This window comes from Ooceraea biroi, chromosome 6 (genome assembly GCF_003672135.1).
Source record: "Ooceraea biroi isolate clonal line C1 chromosome 6, Obir_v5.4, whole genome shotgun sequence".
NCBI lineage: Eukaryota > Metazoa > Arthropoda > Insecta > Hymenoptera > Formicidae > Ooceraea > Ooceraea biroi.
In genome coordinates this window covers 2,218,365-2,237,943 of record NC_039511.1, presented here as the reverse complement: position 1 = coordinate 2,237,943, position 19,579 = coordinate 2,218,365, and the positions used below count along the sequence as shown (strand labels likewise).

General features: G+C 42.9%; 3 protein-coding genes and 1 long non-coding RNA gene across 11 annotated transcripts; 1 reads left to right on the top strand and 3 right to left on the bottom strand.

Annotated features, from left to right (window-relative positions):
- Positions 1 to 1,154: 1,154 nt before the first annotated feature.
- Positions 1,155 to 3,114, top strand: LOC105276382 (COP9 signalosome complex subunit 5). The gene is made up of 5 exons (XM_011333940.3): positions 1,155 to 1,474; positions 1,622 to 1,779; positions 1,863 to 2,097; positions 2,171 to 2,365; positions 2,575 to 3,114. Exons 2-5 carry the CDS (start codon positions 1,628 to 1,630, stop codon positions 3,046 to 3,048), a joined length of 1,056 nt encoding a protein of 351 aa, XP_011332242.1. The 5' UTR covers positions 1,155 to 1,474; positions 1,622 to 1,627; the 3' UTR covers positions 3,049 to 3,114.
- On the bottom strand, positions 2,230 to 2,641 carry LOC113562214. Its single transcript, XR_003406727.1, has 2 exons — positions 2,506 to 2,641; positions 2,230 to 2,394 (listed from the first exon to the last, which is right to left on the bottom strand). It is a non-coding gene; the product is annotated as an uncharacterized LOC113562214 (long non-coding RNA).
- Positions 3,115 to 3,312: 198 nt separating the features above from the next.
- Positions 3,313 to 14,887, bottom strand: LOC105276385 (AP-1 complex subunit gamma-1). 8 transcript variants are annotated; one of them, XM_011333945.3, is made up of 16 exons: positions 14,517 to 14,886; positions 13,059 to 13,166; positions 12,630 to 12,691; positions 12,167 to 12,359; positions 11,919 to 12,065; positions 11,505 to 11,820; positions 10,761 to 10,778; positions 9,646 to 10,056; positions 9,342 to 9,572; positions 9,044 to 9,265; positions 8,771 to 8,898; positions 8,445 to 8,691; positions 7,901 to 8,177; positions 7,659 to 7,819; positions 7,468 to 7,560; positions 3,313 to 6,607 (listed from the first exon to the last, which is right to left on the bottom strand). In XM_011333945.3, the coding sequence occupies exons 2-16, from the start codon at positions 13,076 to 13,078 to the stop codon at positions 6,506 to 6,508; spliced, it is 2,628 nt and encodes an 875-aa protein (XP_011332247.1). In that variant the 5' UTR covers positions 13,079 to 13,166; positions 14,517 to 14,886; the 3' UTR covers positions 3,313 to 6,505. The 8 variants fall into 8 exon arrangements, with proteins under 8 accessions (XP_011332247.1, XP_011332251.1, XP_011332248.1 ...); XM_011333949.3 differs by having other exon boundaries at positions 12,167 to 12,350; XM_011333946.3 differs by having other exon boundaries at positions 14,683 to 14,886.
- Positions 14,888 to 16,071: 1,184 nt separating this feature from the next.
- LOC105276384 (ADP-ribosylation factor-related protein 1) lies at positions 16,072 to 17,431 on the bottom strand. The gene is made up of 5 exons (XM_011333943.3): positions 17,227 to 17,431; positions 16,986 to 17,156; positions 16,736 to 16,817; positions 16,349 to 16,520; positions 16,072 to 16,265 (listed from the first exon to the last, which is right to left on the bottom strand). The coding sequence occupies exons 1-5, from the start codon at positions 17,317 to 17,319 to the stop codon at positions 16,166 to 16,168; spliced, it is 618 nt and encodes a 205-aa protein (XP_011332245.1). The 5' UTR covers positions 17,320 to 17,431; the 3' UTR covers positions 16,072 to 16,165.
- Between the last annotated feature and the right edge of the window lie 2,148 nt (positions 17,432 to 19,579).

The following is a 19,579-nucleotide window of genomic DNA, read 5'->3' as shown; positions in this document are numbered from 1 at the left end:
ACTCCTATTTTGCCATCCGCGCAAGTTGGGTTCGAGACCGAGTTGTGATAATTTTTTTTCTTCGGATTTTTGTTTCTTTGTGTTTGCATTATATTTTTTTATTATGTAAATAATGATTTATTATGTTTTATTATATTTTGGAGGTATACGTATATAATGAGACATAAACATATACATTTAACAGTTGTAAACTTTTTATTTATTTATATAGTTTGTATACTGTCGAGTGTTTATTTATTATAAAATTCTGACATAACTGTACAGTGTTGCGGATGGAACATTTATATAAAAGCATAAAAAACACAAATGCTTTTATATAAATTTTCATCCGCAACACTGTACAGTCATAGGCACAGAGGTTGTGACACTTTTTTTAATGAGTCAGAATTTTATAATAAATAAACACTCGACAGTATACAAACTATATAAATAAATAAAAAGTTTACAAATGTTAAATGTATATGTTTATGTCTCATCATACATATACGTATACCTCTAAAATATAATAAAACATAATAAATCATTATTTACATAATAATTTATTATTTACATAATAAAAAAATATAATGCAAACACAAAGAAACAAAAATCCGAAGAAAAAAAATTATCACAACTCGGTCTCGAACCCAACTTGCACGGATGGCAAAATACGAGTCTCGCGCTTAGCCACTGGATCACCGCGCTTTACGCCAAATTGTAGCTATTCATGATACTTTCCGTACCGCTAGAAAATGCTCACTTTTAGATGTAAATTTCTCCGAAACCAAGGCTCATACACCCAAACCCTCGAACACGACATTAATATTTTTACCTTCCCTTTCGAACGCACTATGACTCGTTCGAAAGTAGAGTTTACATGGGAAAGCTTCCTTATGAATAGTTTGGACACGAATCATGTATCATTACCGAGCGTAACGAACTAGTTCACGTCCACTTTGTCAGGCGGCGCGTCAAACGTCAGGAAATGTGCCCGTGGAGGCTGGTGGCCGCTCTCAGGTTTCTCTCTGCTGTAAGTTGTACTACTTTAAAACAGACATTGGTCGAAGACATTCAGGCGCACGCGACTTCGCTCTTTAATTGCTCTCGGGAGACTCCGATAGATGCCGCCACTGCCTCGTGCAACGAGCGAAAATTTCAAATTAAGTCCAAACATTTCCGCTACGAGCCTCCACTGTCTACTACTCCTCCACGGAATAAAAGATGAAGAAGTGCGACTATAGTAAACTAAGTAAACGACCGAGAGCGGTTTCCCGTTTCACGAAAAGCGAGTGAAATAGTACGAGTTCTCGATAAAAGAAGAGCTCATTAAAGAGTACAGACTGGAAGAATTGTATGACATAATTTGAAACAGATTGCAGATACTATATAATCTGTCTTGTGATAGGCTAGAGAAAAGAAGAGCGGTTTATGTTTGCCTAAGGACGATCTGTCATAACACGGCAGAACCTTTGTCCAGCGAAATATTGTAATATATGTAAGCATCTCGCTTTATTTACTCGCTTTAGGATCGATATTATTACATCGGTAGCTCATGCGTCTTCGTCATGCAATAAACATTATTAATAACCGATATTATTTATTTCCTGATATTTTTATTACCATTATAATTTTTATTTTTTAGAGCGGAATGGCTAGTACCTCGACTGACCAAAGCACCATCGCGCAGAAGACGTGGGAGCTGTCAAATAATATTGAGGCGATCAGCACCATGGACGAGATTTACAGATACGATAGGAAAGAACAGCAGGACATTTTAACTGCCAAACCGTGGGAAAAAGAGTAAAGATATTGATGATGCACACGTGTACGAGTACTTAAAAATATGCCAGGTGTGTTTTATTCTCTCGTCTTTCTGCTTGCAGCCCACACTTCTTCAAGGATATAAAGATATCTGCGCTAGCTCTGTTAAAAATGGTAATGCACGCGCGATCCGGTGGGACGCTGGAGGTAATGGGACTGTTACTTGGCAAGGTAGCGGCGAACACGATGATCGTGATGGATTCCTTTGCTCTGCCGGTCGAAGGGACGGAAACCAGAGTAAATGCTCAGGCCCAGGCATACGAATACATGACAGCCTACATAGAAGCAGCTAAACAAGTAAGTATTTGTACAAAAATTTGTTTGAGAGAGCACTAGCGTAATCCTGCGCTGTCATGATCGGTTCTTTCAGGTCGGTAGGCAGGAGAACGCGATCGGCTGGTATCACAGCCATCCTGGATACGGATGTTGGTTGTCTGGTATCGACGTATCTACTCAGATGCTTAATCAGAACTTTCAAGAACCGTTCGTCGCTATCGTCATCGATCCCGTGAGAACCATCTCTGCTGGCAAGGTCTGCTTAGGAGCCTTCAGAACTTACCCCAAGGTACATTCTGCACTGTGATACCAATCGTGCTAAGAGAAAAAAATAAAAAGATATTTTTTTATATAAAAATAAAATAAAGTATAATTATATAAAATATATAAAAGTATAATATAATAAAAAGATATTTATTTGATATTTACATTTGAAATTATTTCGCGCGACACCGAGTTCGTATCTTCATTGCGGAAAATCATGGTAAATCGTTGCAGGGATACAAACCGGCGAACGAGGAGCCGTCAGAATACCAAACGATACCGCTGAACAAAATTGAGGACTTCGGCGTTCACTGCAAGCAATATTACTCGCTGGAAGTGTCTTATTTCAAGTCATCCTTGGACAGACGGTTGCTCGATTCACTGTGGAACAAGTACTGGGTGAACACCCTCAGCTCTTCCAGCCTGTTGACGAACGCGGACTACACCACGGGCCAGATCTTTGACCTGTCAGATAAACTGGAACAGTCGGAGCTGGCATTAGGTAGGGGTTTCGTCCTGGGTGGCACGGATCCTCACGATCGCAGCACGGTGGAGAAGCTAATAAAGGCGACTAGAGACAGTTGTAAGACCACCATCGAAGTCATTCACGGTTTGATGGCGCAGATAATCAAGGATCGATTGTTCAATCACGTTGGCAGCAAGGCGTCTTGCAATCCCATGGAGCACAATCCTGAGCAACAACAGTAATAATATGTGATAATAAATCTACTGCGAAATATGTATTTGTAATAAAGGCGTGTATACCCCCGGATATCAACGTGTTTGAGACAGTTGCTCAATAAGACACTCGACTGAAATTTCTTGGCTCGATCTCCAAGTCGTTCCTTGAGGATCAAGACCGGAAATTAATTTGGAGATATTAATATCGCAATCGGTGAACGTGACTTCGAGTGATCGCCTCGCGGCTTCACGAAGATGGCTTAATGCGTGCATATATTCTAAAAAAACGTAGTGGAATAAAAATACATTTTATTTTCACACCTCGATTCGCTAGAAAGTATATATACAGCAGTTTTATCATTAATCAATATCCTCGTGTATGTATATATATATAATATATATATATTTATAATATAAGTATGTTTATAAAACTAATATATAATATATTCAGAACAAGTAGGCAGAGCAAAACCCCCACTGAAGGGCTGACGCGCTGTGTCACAGACTTTAAGGACAAGGCCACTCAGAGAAACGCACACCCACCTGTTCTATTTTTTATATATACTCCCACACCTTTCTCTCTCTCTCTCTCCCGCGCGCGCGCGCGTTCGCATCTCGCACAACATATAAGGGACGGAGCTAAAATGCACAGTTATGTATATATGATTGAGTGTATATATACACACACACATATATATATATATGCACACCCAATCAATTGTGAATCTAATCGAAAAGTTGTACAAAGAATGTCCGGACAGAAATCAAGGGTTGCACGCGACTCGAATCGAGGAGAAGAGTGTCGGAACGACGCTGCTCCTGGAGTGAGCTTTTTATGGTATATACATACATCTACACTTACATAATACCGCGCTACAATGCTGTTCACATGTCGGAGCGAATTAAATAATTAAGTACAACAGCGTGTCCGTTCTCCCTTTAAACCTAATAATTCGTAGGAAAGTCTAGAGAAAATAGACATCTGGATCGACCTGCTGCTTTGCCAAATCTATTGTTCCCGGCGTGCCCTATGCCTCTCCTAAACTGCATCACCTATCATGGAACTCTCGTCACATCTCTCGCCCGTCCGTCGTGGACTACACGCGTGAAAAGATTCGAGCGAAAGCAAGTGCAAAACCGTACGAACGTTGCGTCAGAAACGAACGATTCATACTCGTATACGCGCCTCTCTTTGCCGTTTGAAACATGTATCGTTACGTCCGAGCGCTGGCTTGGACAGTAAGCAGTTCGAATTGCGTATAACAAAGTTAGGATTCAGAAATCGGGCGGTAAAAGCTAACGGGGATACACGTAAATCTGTTACTTCGCTGTTAATTTTACGTTAGCGTATCGCGAAAGCTTCCTTCAACGCAAACGATAACTCAAAGAGTACACTGTGTGTTGTCAACGTATACATAATTATCCTTGGACTCTCTTTACGCGATTCTGACTTTCGTAAAAACGCGGTGACACAGGATTAGGCTACGTGAAGTCGATCTTAAAAAAACGTTTGCAATTCGTTTCGCTTTCCCGTTCTTCGCCGTACAGCAATTTTCATTTTTCCACATAAGAAGATTAACTACGCTCATTCGTATTATCGTGTAACGCGAAAGGAGTATGGAAAATTGTAAAAATGTTGTGGTACAAAACCAATCGTTATGAAACTTGACACAAACTTAGTATGAGGTAAAATATGAAGAAATCTAACTAAAATCGACCGGCTACATGAGTGGATCCTGGTCAAAAAGCAGAAAATGTGTCCAGTGAATCGTGTGGCGGCAGTGCCATTTACCACTTATATAATCTAATTTTGGCAATAAAATAACATTGTTCGTGAATGGCTCCTCACAAATACTGCAGCTTTGTCGACTAAAATTCATATTTTACCTCATACTAAGTTTTTGTCAAGTTTCATAACGATTGGTTTTGTACCACAACATTTTTACAATTTTCCATACTCCTTTCCATTAAACCTAACTCGATAAAATTATGCAACTGAGGCGAAACGACGTCGTCGTCGGGACGACGACGCCTCGCCTGGATTAATATCATTCGAAGACGAGAGGGATGTTTCAATCACTCGATAACGCATCGCCGATCATCTCTCGTAATAACAATCGGATGCGATTCAACGTGTGCAATACAATTAAGCGCGACAGACAACATGACAACCAGAATTCAGCCCTCCAATGTTACTCTGTACTCTGAATACGAATTCGAAATTGTGTAATCGTGCTACGTACGTAACACACTCGTGCATCACAGGCATCAGCACGGGTGTGCATCAGTAGCGTGTTATGTATGTGTGTGTGTGTGTGTGTGTGTACTTCCCCCCAAACTGATATCATCCCTCGAAGACGAAAACGTGGATATCATCGTGCTCGTTGACAGCTCTATCGCGTACACATACGGAGGACTCCCGTTTCGCGCGTTCTCGTTTTTCTTTTTCTTTCCCATTTTCTCTCCGTCTCGTAAGAATTTTTTCTCGCCTCCGCTCGTGTCACTGCGATTATCTAATATTTACAAGACGATCGCGCGAGTATCATCCGCGGTATCTTACAAACGTCTACGGTAGAAAAGATCGATTTATTACAGTGAGAATTATTGTGAACGCCTTCTCGTTCGATGATTCCATTGGGGCAGCGACGTCACTTTCGAGCTCGACGGGAACCGGTCCCCGTCCCGTCCCTCTCTCAAATGTGACGCGTTTATGCGGTCTGATGTATCTGTTGCCTTCCCTCTCACTCATTTTTTTTCCTACAATCTCCGTTTAGCCTAGGTCAGATATTACGCGCTATATTAGTAGCCGTAAAACAGCGGGACTGCGACCGAGATCGGAGTACAGTGTTTCCTCGATTTCTCCTCGCGTGTCTTGATTAGAAAAAATATTTACAAATCTTCCTTTTTTTTTCTTTCTTCTCATACGAGCGCGGCGCAATACGCGAATAAAGCATTTTTCACGTTCTTTCTCCCTGCACTCCCTTCTCCTTGCAACGAAGCTACGCGAAAAGAATAACGCAATTTCAGTTTCGAAAGACCCAGATTCCGGTTAAGATCGTGTTACACGCGACAGAAAAATTTGCCTTAATAAATAATAAAATCGCAACAGCGTGCGCCGAGAGAATACTTTTCCAATACTCGCAAATGACTTTTTCAAAGAAAAACGGTCGAACGAAGTCTTACGCGACTCTCGACGTAGACACGAGACGGTCGCGTGTCCTTGCTTTGGCAAATCCAGATAATTAAGTTATAAAACTTGGGTCATGTTTTGTCCGTGCCGCGTACGCATGGGTTCAATCGCTTAACTGATAGAAATATTTGTGTTGGATGTATCCGTCTTGCCAGATTGCACGTTCCTGATGATGATGAAACGGAAAACTGTCTTCCCCTCTTTTTCATCTCAGTCCTTGCTCAAGACTCGATTAATTATTCTTTAGGCAGGCATATGTACAAATGGTTTCTGTATGGTTCCTATTACATCTTGTCACTGCGACGACGAGAGCGGAAAGTTATTGACTTCCGTTTGTTCGAGGACCGGTCCAGTTGGGCCCGTATACGATATACGCAATCTCATCCTTAACTGCGTCTGAGGATCAGAGAAAAGAAGATCGTAGAGATCGATTAGAGGCTCAAAGTTCGAAGTATCTTTACGAATGTATACAGGGTGTCCCGGGTTTTAACCGACAAACTGCGGGAGCATATTCTACTAGTGGAAATAAGAAAAAATTCTTATATCGAGTTTGCTTAGAAATGCTTTATTACAAAGTTATAAACCAATATTGAAAAGAAATATGAGATACGTAACAACGGATTTTTTCACAAAAATAAAAATTATCTACGCAATGATTTAGTGACGCATTTCAAAATGTTGTCCTTGCACATCGATACAAGCTAGACATCGACGTAGTACAGAATTTGTTACGGTACGACATTCCTGAAAATTTTGTTGCATCTCAGTAACTGAATTAGTAATTCGTCGCTTTAAATCTATCTGGTACTCTCCTGTTAGGAAATCTACGTTGATACTCTCGTACGGCAGCTCGTGCATTTCCGTCACAGAATCCGTACACGAAATGAATATCAGTGTATTCCTCATTTGAAAACACTTTTGGCATTCTGATAGTAATTGCTAGTTGACACGACGATTGAAATCTAACAGCTACTGTTGTGAAAGTAACAATCATACTGAATCGTTTCAACATAGTGAACATGAATACATGTGAATACACGTAACATAAACATCTTCGACCTTCCAAATTCTACACTATGTTCCGTTGTTACTTATCTGATATTTCTTTTCAATATTGGTTTATAACTTTGTAATAAAGCATTTCTAAGCAAACTCGATATAAGAATTTTTTCTTATTTCCACTAGTAGAATATGCTCCCGCAGTTTGTCGGTTAAAACCCGGGACACCCTGTATATAAGCATGCGGGAATACTGACTCTATTCATATTCGTGACTCTCAGCACTTGAGTTACTTGACCAGACGGCGGAATGACGGTGCTCGATGGCGGCAACATCTGTAGTTGGAATGTCTGCAAGTGAAAAAGAGAGTGCGAATAAGTTATACGTTTATTTTACGTCCGACGAGATTATTGTTGTGTATAAATTCGTATGTAGATTGGTGCCCAACCCTAGGAACTGCTGCTTGAAACAGAAAATCGGTCAAAGTGGTGCTTCCGGAGTTTTGAGCCAGCATATTTATGACTAACAAATCGGGGATATCGGGCGGTCTTTCTACTTTGAACGTTATCTTGAGCCCCGCTTTATCCAGGATGACCATAGTCGGCGTTTCTGCAATGACAATCATGATCATCATGATTTATGCGACTTACATTTGAATGTAGAATATTTTTCTCGGATTTTTCGACGAACCATTTTGAGCTGAAGGGGTACTGAGCAATCCATCCACCAAGAAGTTGCTGGTACTGGTGGGACTGAATATCGGCGTGGCTGATGGCTGCGGTTGCAGCGGTAGCGTGGGAGTGGCGACCGTGGGCGTATTCAAATCCAAGCTAAGCAAGTCTAACAAGTCGTTATTGTGCGTTACCGCGGCCGAGCTCGGCGACGAATGTTTACTGGCCGTCGCCGCGGCCGTCGCTGGCATCGTCACTCCCACATCCGTAGTTCCAAGTAAATCTAAAAGTGCACTCTGTAAAACCACAAACGAAAATAAGATACCGTCCCATGTGCCTTGCATCCTTTGAAATTTAATTTCCAGTCGCGAGATACATCTGAATTCTTGAGAATATTATTTTATGTGCCATTATTCATAATATTATAAAGTTATGAAGAAAATAAGCATAATTAAACATGAAATACAATATGTAAAATAATAAGACTACATAAATAAAAAATTACTTAATTAATAATTAATAATTTTTAATTAATTAGAGAAAGCACGTATAATGTTACTTACTGAATCGGATGTGGTCGTGACTGGTTCTAGTATCGTAGACTTCTCGTCTTCCGGTTCCGGCTCGCCATTCACCAAACCTATGATACCATTAGCCTGCGGCCGCGCGGTCTCCATCGGCGGCATCCTCTCGAGCAGCGCGGGCCGCAGATGGTCATACTTTCGGAATAATTGCGAGAACTCGATACCTCTCTGCTGTAACTCGATATGCAAATTGCTACCAAACGTATCTATGATCTGACGAATTTTCCTGCAATAAGAGAACATTCCGTGACTGCGGTTACGTGTCAACGCGAAAATGAGTCTTTTAATAAATCACGGATACTAACTCGTGACCCTTCTGGAACCTCGTGCTCAGTTTCGTGAGAGACAATAAGGTGTACTGTTTCGTAACCACGGTGTTCTGCGGATTCCAAAGTAATCTCTGATACACGTCGATGATCTCGTCCTCCGTCAGCTGATGATGAAACCAAATTTAAAAGATTATTATGAAGTCATCACACAATTAAATAAAAATGGACGAGTGATCGTCAATAGAAATTTGTAGAGAAAGATGATTATCAAAATTCTATTGACGGTATCGTGGTCACGGTCGCACTTACGTCGATTGGTGTTTCAGCATCCTCCGACGGCGGACCGTACAACAACATGTCGCCGTATTCGCCGATGCACCACGTGGCTACTTGCGCCAAGGGTTGCTTGTCGGACGTGTCCTTCTCCAACGCGCGCCACAACGCGCCAACGGCGAAACCCTGCTGCGGCTGCGTCTCCGAGATTAGCTGTATCGTGCATGCCACCACATCGTCTCGCACATAATTACCAGCCTGAAACAGAACAGAAGAGATTGCAAGAACTGTAACTCTCGTTTCTGCTTTGAGATTTAGAAGTGAAGGTACGTACCGCGACGAGCACTTTAAACAGTGTCTCGAGGTGCCAACGTTTGTTCGGGGCAAATCTCTCGGCGGACATCACGATATTGCTGCTGCATTGAGCCTTGAATTCCGGATCGGCGCGCTCCAAGAACAGGAGCAACTCCTTCATCATGTTTCTGATGTTATTGGAGTTCACGAGGGCAAAGCTCAGTTCCATCGCGCGTCTTCTGATCGAGACGTCCGGATCTTTCAAGCATTCCTAAGATACGCCGGAAATTGCAATGAATAATTTTATCTTGAGAAGAAAGAGCCAGGTAATTTGAGTATTTTACCAGAATCGTCGATCGATGCCTCTGCACCGCGCTCGTGTCGACGTAAACCGTCTTCAGCAACGTGTTCAATGCCACGTATCTGATATTCTTGTCGTTATTCAGTAAAAATCTACCCAGTATGTTGATCGCCAATACTCGGAGTCCGCTCTCCGACTTGATGTCCATAATCGACAGGACCGTCTCGTACAATATCGTGTTACCGACATTTTTGCTGGTTTCCGTGTTGGTGGCGACTTGAGCAAGAATATCGTTCATAGCTTCGGATGCGTCGACATCGTTGCGCCCCAGGATACGAAGGAGGCGCAGTATCTTCACCTGGAGGAACGGATCCGATACTCCGGACACATCATGCTCAGGCGAGTAACCCGCTAGGATTAGATTCTTCAGGATTCTTACGAGATTTGGCACGATCTGCAATAAGACTCTCCATTTATCTCCGTTCGTTCCGGAATGCGAGCTTAAACCGGGTCATGTATGTCCAAGTTGGATCAGGAGGACAAATGATTGACGGAACAAGCGAGTGGACACACACGTTCATGTGTAACATGTACCAAAAGATGAACGTAAACACGATTGATTCAAAGAGCGTTTGACAAGTTGACTAATTTTGATTACTGAGGGTAAACTGGAACTTGACAACATGGATCATGTACCATTGTATTGATATTGATAGCACATCGCTGCAAGCCGTTTTAATTAAACGTACAATGATGGAAACAGACAGCTCGATTTACGAGTGGGCTGAGATGAGCATGCAGCTATGTATGGAGCGCCATCATGCCATTTACAGGAGCATCGCTATTATTATTGTATATAATTTATACCTCTGAACATATAACTACGTCCACGAGTTGAAACTTTATACACACGATGATGAATTAACAGATTTATAACGTCTATACGAGAACAAGTTATATGTACATATAATACAAATATGTAATCTGGATAACTTTTAACTGTTTGGAGAACGTAACATAGCAAAGCGGACGACGCTGACTTCGCGTTTTGGCTTGAACTTGAGCGTTTACTTTGGACAAGGTAAAATAAAAGAATAAAGTTCGTAAGTAATAAAGCACATGCAAAGATACAGAGAGAGTTTTGTGTATTTATATTACCTCACGATGGCCGCATTCCTAAGAAAGACAAAACCAACGCTTATATTACGTATTCCCAAGTAATGAAATTTAACGGAATTGAGTTTGCGCGAGATACACTGCACGATCACCTTATCGATAAATATTTATTAAAAAAGAGAATAAATACAAATAGAATAATATATATGGTGTATCATGAATTCAACATTACGTTACGAAAGAAAACGTCCTCAGGCTTTTGACGTTACATTAACATGAAACGCGGAGAAACACTTTTTCTTCTTCCCGACGACCTCCGGTAGTAATAAAGAAATATGTATATATATATATATAACTGCGTAACTGCCAGTAAAATATTTTTCCCCGTGTAATTACATCGACACAATTGTGTGCGAATCTAACAAAAACTGCATTCTTTTCCGTTGGCGTCGCGAACCGGCGATACCGCAATTATATTACGCTCGACAGAGTAATTCCAAGTCGAGTCACCTAATAAATAACTCCCCTCTACTGATACACACTAGGTGTTTTTTTTAGCAGGTTTCTCTACCAACTAACTGATCTAGATCGACTTATCGACCATACTAGATAAGTCAAATTATACAGTTGTACAATTACACACTTGGTCAATTACATGATGCAATACCATGGCTCGGAACGGGCGGAGATTTTTGACCACATCAAACTGTATTCTACGAAAACCTGCTCTAGCGGCTAACTAGGAGGTCGCGCGTCGGAGGGCGGGTATCTGTCTGTCGGATATACCTTTTTGAAGTGGTTCAACGTATCGATGCTATTTTCGCACATCTCCGTGATGAGGGTGACGCCGGTGATAAGGACCCCGTGATTCTTCTCGGTGATCAAACTGCGGGTGGCCGGCAGGAACATCTCCATCAGTTCCGGCACGCGTCTGATGATCCGAAAGGCGCAGAGCGCCGCTTTCTTCCGGATGTACGCGTTCGGCGATTTCATCAGTCTCTCGACCTCAGACGCCAGGTCCCTCGCCATTTCCGGTGACGCGATCGCCCCCAAAGTGCACAACGCCAGACCAATGACAAATTGCGTGGAACTGTTCAAATCACTGTGCGAGCAGAGAGAGAACGGAAATATTAATCCTCTTTCGAGAGCGAACGTAAACGTTGGAGAAGCGTTAACTGAAGAGAGGACGTAGCACTGTACTTTTTTAAACAATTCGTTATCAGGAGGTGCACGTCCTGCCGCTCGTCCAGTAACAGCATCGCCCCCAGGTAACCGATCCGCTTGTCCGTGAATCTCGGCGAGGCAATGAGCTTCAAACATTCCAATTGGCCGAAATGCGCCGGATACCTGAAACGTTATCAACGCGTTAGCGTATCTCTCGAGAGCGAGTGTCACTCTGATGGAGTCACGGTACATTAGCCGCAACGACTAACGAGCTCGATACGAACCCCAGCATATGAATGTAGAGCAACTTGGCGATGTTACGACACCTCCACACGCTGTCTTCCTCTCTGAACGTCGAGCGGATGTACGCGCACTCCTTGTTCACGACTGTTCTCTCTTCCGCTGCTGTACGTGCGGCTCGTATTTGTCTAATCAGATCCCTCAACCGTGTCGGTGCAGGCATCCTAACTGTTGAGACTTTCAAAGCGTGAAAAAGTCATCAGTACAAATTGACACTATCCTTGGCAACCACTGATTCCGCTTGCGAGACTAAACTCGCGTTGGTGACGTAAAAATAAAATTTCAAAACTGTTTCTCATTTTATTTTCGCAGCGCGATTCGATCCGGACGTATTTCTGCCGAAACGCGTGATTGCGATAGACAGAAACGCAGACAGGCGGGATCAGATGTTCCAATGATTAGCTATTACAGTACATTGTGAGCCAATTACACCAACAACACACCTACCTCTTTCTACAGCCTCATTGAAAGCCTGCTTTATGGAGGCCATGTTAAAGGCTGGGTTAAACCTGAAAAAAGTACACACCCATGCTGTTTTATATGAGCATCGCAACGGTTCCTACTTGCCGGATCTACTTATCGTGCAATGACACTTGTATTAAATCGCACTTAACTGCAGCCACTTCAAATCTCTCGTATGTCTTGCGATGTAAAACGTGAAAGGAAAATACTACAACTGTATCTCTGCAGTAAGCGTCTTCTGTGTTAAGAAATAGATATTTCGCGTTACGATTAATAACAAAGGAACAGATCGCGCTATTTACAGGGACGATGCGAGAGACAAAGAGACAAAGATTGATTCCTCTCTCACTGTCATTTCTGCTCATGTCAAGATTATTAACTTAAGTTGTACGTGATTGTATAATTATGCGTTACCCATGTTCTGAGGCATTCATTGTTTCTCAGTTTCTTGAGTTCTGAGTGTATGCCACAACGAAAACCAAGTTGCAGACGAGGTACAAAACACGAGCTCTGCTATCCCTCCTAGTGGACACAGGACGACGACAGTATTATAAAGCATGTTAGCACCATATTGCATTAACGCATCGGGACAATGTATATCAAGGAACAATTCAGTCTTTCATGCCAACAATTACAGCTCGGATTTCACATCTGCCTCACTGTGGATACTCCATTCCATAAAGTAACCTTGCAGTTTCTTTCAATTGTATATCTTTAACGTTATCTTCATGCCTCTTGCTCGCATAGCAAAATTATTGATCACTTGAGAGATACTCTTCCCACAGTTATTACATATTGAATTTGACATGTATAACATAAAGATTTTGTTAGCTTTTTATTAGCGATTTTTCAAGAAACAAGGAACGTAGACGAACCTTACGAATCACACTCTATTGAGAACAGATTAAGGACGGGACAAACACCGAAATTACTCTGACTGGGAGTTTATCAATCCAAATGACCAATAACTACGTGGTGACTAATCGTGCACTCGGTCAAGCTTGAACGCAATCTGACGCGGAGGGCGGAATGCAAGGTCGCAGTGTCGAGCTTGCGAGGGCTCCAGGGCACTTTCTGGAATCGAGTATCGAGTTTTCCGGATGCACACGTCGCCGCGTACGTAACCCATGTCCCGCGGGTAGGAGCGTGAAGGACGTACCGGCCTCGGAGCGCATCGTCGACCGCGATGCAAGATCGGAACGCGGACGCGGCGCGACAGCGATATTAACCAGCTCGGGGCGATGTCGCGCGCGTACGCGACTTCACGTGCTGGAATCCCGCAGCGGGCAACTCGGCCGCGAGCGAGTGCGGCGTTATTGCAAAACAGCGCGAGCTTACATAAAACGGAGCGGCGAAGGGCGGCGCGAGTACGGGGTTATAATCCGCAGCTGTCAAACGTCGCTCCCTCCGCCACCGCCGTGAACATCGTCGCGAATGAGCGTCCCGGAAAGCCAGCCACTTCCTGCGCGACGTATCGTCGTGGAGACGTGCACAGCCTGCACGGGTAGCAGGAATGGACGAGGATGGGCACGCGGGAGAACGATACCCGCCTCCTACGGGACCGGCGCGGCAACGTTCGCGGGGTTATCCACCGCTGTGCGGAGTCGACACTGGTGTCTGTGTTTACATCGCGTACGGGACGTCGCCGAACGTTACACGGAATCGAACGTCCTCGAGCGATCGAAGCGAGAAATCGTCGAGCTCGACGAAGCCGGAGGATCGCGCGTATACGCGCGCCCTCACGCTCCCGCCGCCGCGGTATCGGGTGCCCGAGGAGCGCCACCGGTCCCCCCTCGCGCGTACCCGGGTCGAGGGTATCGCCTCGGGTTCACCGTGTGCAGGAGGCGCGCTGGCGACGACGTGGATACGTACCGTGCGGCGCCGTCGAGTCCCGTGAAGGCGGAGGCTAGTCCCTAGTTCGCGACGCGAGCCCCATGAACATAGCTCCTTGTCGCGCCAAGTCCCTACCCACACGATCGTCGACCACACAGAGCGCACACACCGCACACCGTCCGTCCGCCCGCGCGATAAAACCCACCAGCCGCCGAGCCGCCTATAACGACGTGCACCGTTCTCCCTTTCTCTCTCTCTCTCTCTCGCCCGCGCACGCTTTCGGCTTTCGCTCTCGTTCTTTCTCCCTCTTTCTCTCTCTTTCTCTCCGCCCGTCCCGTCGACGAGACAGAATTTCGCGTGGCTCCGTGCGCGACGGCCGACTCAAAGATGGCCGCCGCCGCCGTCGTGGACGTTGTCACTGACGTCGTCTCAGGGACTTTCCATGGGGAAACATCGGGGCGAGGGGGAGGCGGAAGGAGGAGACGATGTGCTCCCTCCTGTCGCGATCGGCGCGAGGCTCGCCGAATTATAACCTCACACCCACGCGCTCGACTCGGGGCACGAAAGCCCGCCCGAGATCGAGAACGCGAGAGTAAACTCGTGCAAGGAAACCGTGAACGTGGCACCATTGCGCACAAGGCGCGAAATTCGACGTGGCGAGGGCAAGCCCGGCGGCATCGGCTTTCCACGAGCTCCACGCCGATCGTCTTACCGTGGAATCGCTCGCACGCGGCTCGTCGAGAGCACATCCCGACACCCGTCTTTCCTTCAGTTTCAAAATGCGATACGATAAAACTTTGCTTTATTACTCTTTCCCTACAAGTGTCATTGCACGATTGATACCATCAATTGTCCTCAATTCTCCTCCGCCACATGCAAATGTGACATGTGCGATTAGAATGACGAGAGGGATCATTAATCATCACGGAGAGATAAAATTGTGGATTGGTAGCCGCATTTAGCGCTTCGAATGCAGCGTTTGAACACGCGCACTACAATTATAATCTATTATTTTCAGTATCGTTCTCTCCCTTCGATATTTCATACAATGCTCGAGGTAATATTCATCTTCGAGGAAAGATCGGAGAGCAGCATCTGTACGATGTACACTCCTAAGTGATAAGATCCCTATCTGTATATGGGCTGCATTACAAATTAAACAAATCACCTTCTGTTGAGTTCCGGTGGCAAGACGCTCCATTCTTCGGCTTCGTAGTAAGGCCACATGATAAAGGCAAACAAATAAAAAAGTCAAGACTGAAAAGATTTAAATAGCAGAAAAATCACAACCTGTATATCAAGCGACGTATGACTGTGCGATCACTCTTGTATGTTCTTTATCACTAACATAATAGAGTAGCAGGCATAAGGTGTGGATATTATCTCTTATCTCTGTGCCTACCGTGATATCAGACATTCACACTCACACAGATTCAGTCTTCATAATTCCAGCAGGCTCTGTCAGTCTTAATCGTCCCTCACAGCCGCATTCTTCATGGAATCGTTACAAAAAAATTGCAATGTTTTCCCCATTTTGCCCACACGTTTGATGTTTTTAATGTTTGAGATAACTTGAGAGGAAATGACGCGCGTGTGCTATTGAAAAAACAAATATTATATTTGTACAAACACTGCATCGAGATATTTTGCAATATTATTGCAGAAGCCGTAGGACAGGAATGTGCTAGTTAAGATAAGGAATTGTCGTCCCGGTTGCGAGCTGGCCGTACATCACTGTTCCTCTTGACACAATCCACCAGCCAGTGTATACCTTCATCCACTCCGTCCCTTTTGCAAAATGTAAGCCACATTTCAGTTTGTTTGGACAGTTACTTAACACATTAGGCCATTTTAAATTGGTTTCTATTTACCCGTTAAGAGCTGATACTGGCATTACCATGCAATCCCTTCTGCCAATTAAATGTGCACTTTGATTAAATATCGGTTTTACTTCTCGGACGCCCATGCAGTCGGGTACATCCTGCTTGTTTGCTAGCACTAGTAACGGCACACCTGTTAGATGCTCGGACGATATTACTTTATCTAAAATAACAGCCAAGTTTAATGCACATTCCCATTGCTCGTGTCAAGCGTTTCATATTTTAAACTGTAGAAAATTGAGATTCTTAAATTAAGACATTTTTGTAGCTTTCAAGCAAATTTATCAATATAGAGATTTTGATATTAACAAGGATGCAATACTATTCATTTACTTGCAACAGTTTGTTCAATTTAATCATAAGGTCATTATATTTTACCAAAAGTTTCCTTGGAATCCGGTATTCTGTCGCGATCGGACGAATCAACGATATAAATCACAGCGTGCGACTCTGCGTAATACTGCAAACACACAAGACAATATTATCTAATCACCATTCTTTTGAATGCTACCAGAGAGCGTAATAAAGCGTTACACGATTCAATATTTTTCAGAAAAGAAAGATTACACACTCGAAGAAGAGAAAATACACAATGACGTTAAGTTATAAAAACGATGTTATCAATCACTTTGTCCCACAAGGACTGGAGCTCCTCCTGGCCACCGAGGTCCCAGAAGTTGAAGGAAACACCAGCGATATCGATCTTGCCGATGTTTAGGCCGACAGTAGTCGTGATCTTGCTCGGATTCATCCCCTTGTAGTTCCTCGTGAACTTGGTCTTCGCCGCTTCCAGGTAAGTCTAAAGGAAACAGGCACCGTCGCGAGATTGTGTTGGCATAACCTCAAAACCGAGCAAGTGCTCTGCCTACCGTCTTTCCTGCATTGTCCAGCCCGAGAATTAATATGAAGTACTCGTCCTTCTGCACCAGGTATTTGTACAGGCCGTGCAGCAGCGTGTACATCTTCCACGTTGATGCGGCTGCCCAGCACGATTTACATACCGCGCGTTGTTTACATTTTATTGCTCGAGGACGCACTCGTCACGCTGCCCGAGCTACGAGCAGTGATGGCGCGCGGGACGGAATTTTCGCGCATGCGCGGCGAACGCAGCCCCAATGACGCATCAAGTAAACCGCCAGTGCGTACCGCCAGTCACCCGTAACAATTTTCGAAAAATTTCCTTTTTTACTTGTATATTTTTGCTCGTGTGTGTATATATACAATGCGCGTACATGTATATGTATGTGTTAAAAAACTCCTGGAGTTCAACCAAAATTGCACATCTCCTCGCACTGCCCGAAATATAAGTGGCGACTCCTTTAATCAAATCTTCACAAGAGGACGGTAATTTTGCGCAAGCTTTACTAGCTATAAGTGCAGATGAGTGACAAATACAATTTAATGTTATTAATTCTGGAACTTCTGATTTTAAATGAGTCATGAAAGAATTATTGCATCCTACCATAACCATCTGTTATGGTAGGATGCATCGCATTATCACAAGCTAATCCAACTATATTTTTAATGGGAATTTTTTCTTCTTCTAAACAACTTTTAAATGACTCGAAAAGTTTACTTGCAGAACAATCTGCTGCGTCTAAATGCAATAATTTTAATAATCGCGTACTCATTTTTTTAGTTACAGGAGAAACATATCTGACGAGAATGCACATTATTTTATTATCTGAAATGTCCGTGGTTTCATCAATTAAAACTGAAAATTTAGAAGCTTTTAAAATCTCGACAACCTTTTCTGTTTCAAATTTAGCGATAACATTTTTGACAATACTTGAACACTTTTTTCGAGCAAGCGAAAGATCTTGTACAATTTCAGGATTTATACAAATGTACTTTAATAACGGAATTAAATGATCTACGGTAGAAAAAGCAACATTATGTTCCGCGAAAAAAGCAGCTAATTTAATTTCGGCACGTTTGACTTTATCTTTATCTTTATGTGACAATATATTCTCATTATCAGGGAGGACTTCATAATTTGACGAATTTACACTTTCAATATGCTTGACCGTTCGTGAATGTTTAATCAAATCTGATTTGCGACAATTAATAGTTTTATTACAAGCCATGCAAAGAGCTCTATCCTCTGAAGGATGCGGAGCCAACCATCCTTTAAATATACTTTCATTTAGCCATGCAACTTGAAATTTTCTAACTCTACGTGTTTGAAAAGCTGTTTTACCAATAGCTCCTTTGCTAGAATCCATATTAATTATAATAAATGTATCTTACCGAGAAATCCTTGACCTATCTCAACTACGCTGGCCTGGCCCGCCAATTCTTTGCGCCCGTAACTAACCGACATGGCACGTTGTTGATTCCGTTGACGATTACCATGACTACCGTCGCGCATGCGCGAAAATTCCGTCCCGCGTACCATCACTAGAGACACTAGAAGTAAGAGTCTGGACAATCTTGTCAAAGTTTTCATTGGCCGTAGATTGCTTTGAAGCAAAATGGCGGAACCAATCAATGCTATCACATCACTCCATACACCATGAGCGCGTGGCGGGGTTTGGATTTGAGAAATAAATAACATACTACTAACAACATAAAATAATATGTTTATTTAACAATAGAATGCCTTGCCATTGTTAAGCTATTAAATACAGGTGTTTTTAAACGCCCTTTTGCGCATTCTATTTTAATCCTAAATCTAAAGCGTTTCATTATTACATCTGAAATATTATGACAGGATTTAAGTACACTGAGGTGCATAAATGACTTCCTTTTTCGGTGTAGATAGGTGTAGATAAGCGCAGCATACATTCGACCACGCAGATGGCGCGCTTATCTACACCATTTACACCGAAAAAGGAAGTCATTTATGCACCTCAGTGTACATTACAGTGCAGACGTGCCATTTTATCAATGAAAAATGTAATCAAGTCATAGTTAACATTTTTTAAATATGGAATGTATCGTCGAAAGATGACTTCCATCTGGTAAAAGTAATTAAATGTTGCATTGTTGACAAAAAATAATGTATTGTCCTATAACACTTAAGCTGTACTAATTTGGAAAATTTTGTAGTAGGATCATACGTTTTTGATCCTGCAGATTCTAAACAATTAATGCAAATAACATTCGTCTTAGAAATTCTGGACAAAGTATAACCGCTGACATTATATAACGAGTTCATTTAACATTAGCATTACATTTAATTATGGTATAATAGTTACTTACACGTGGTATGCTATCAGT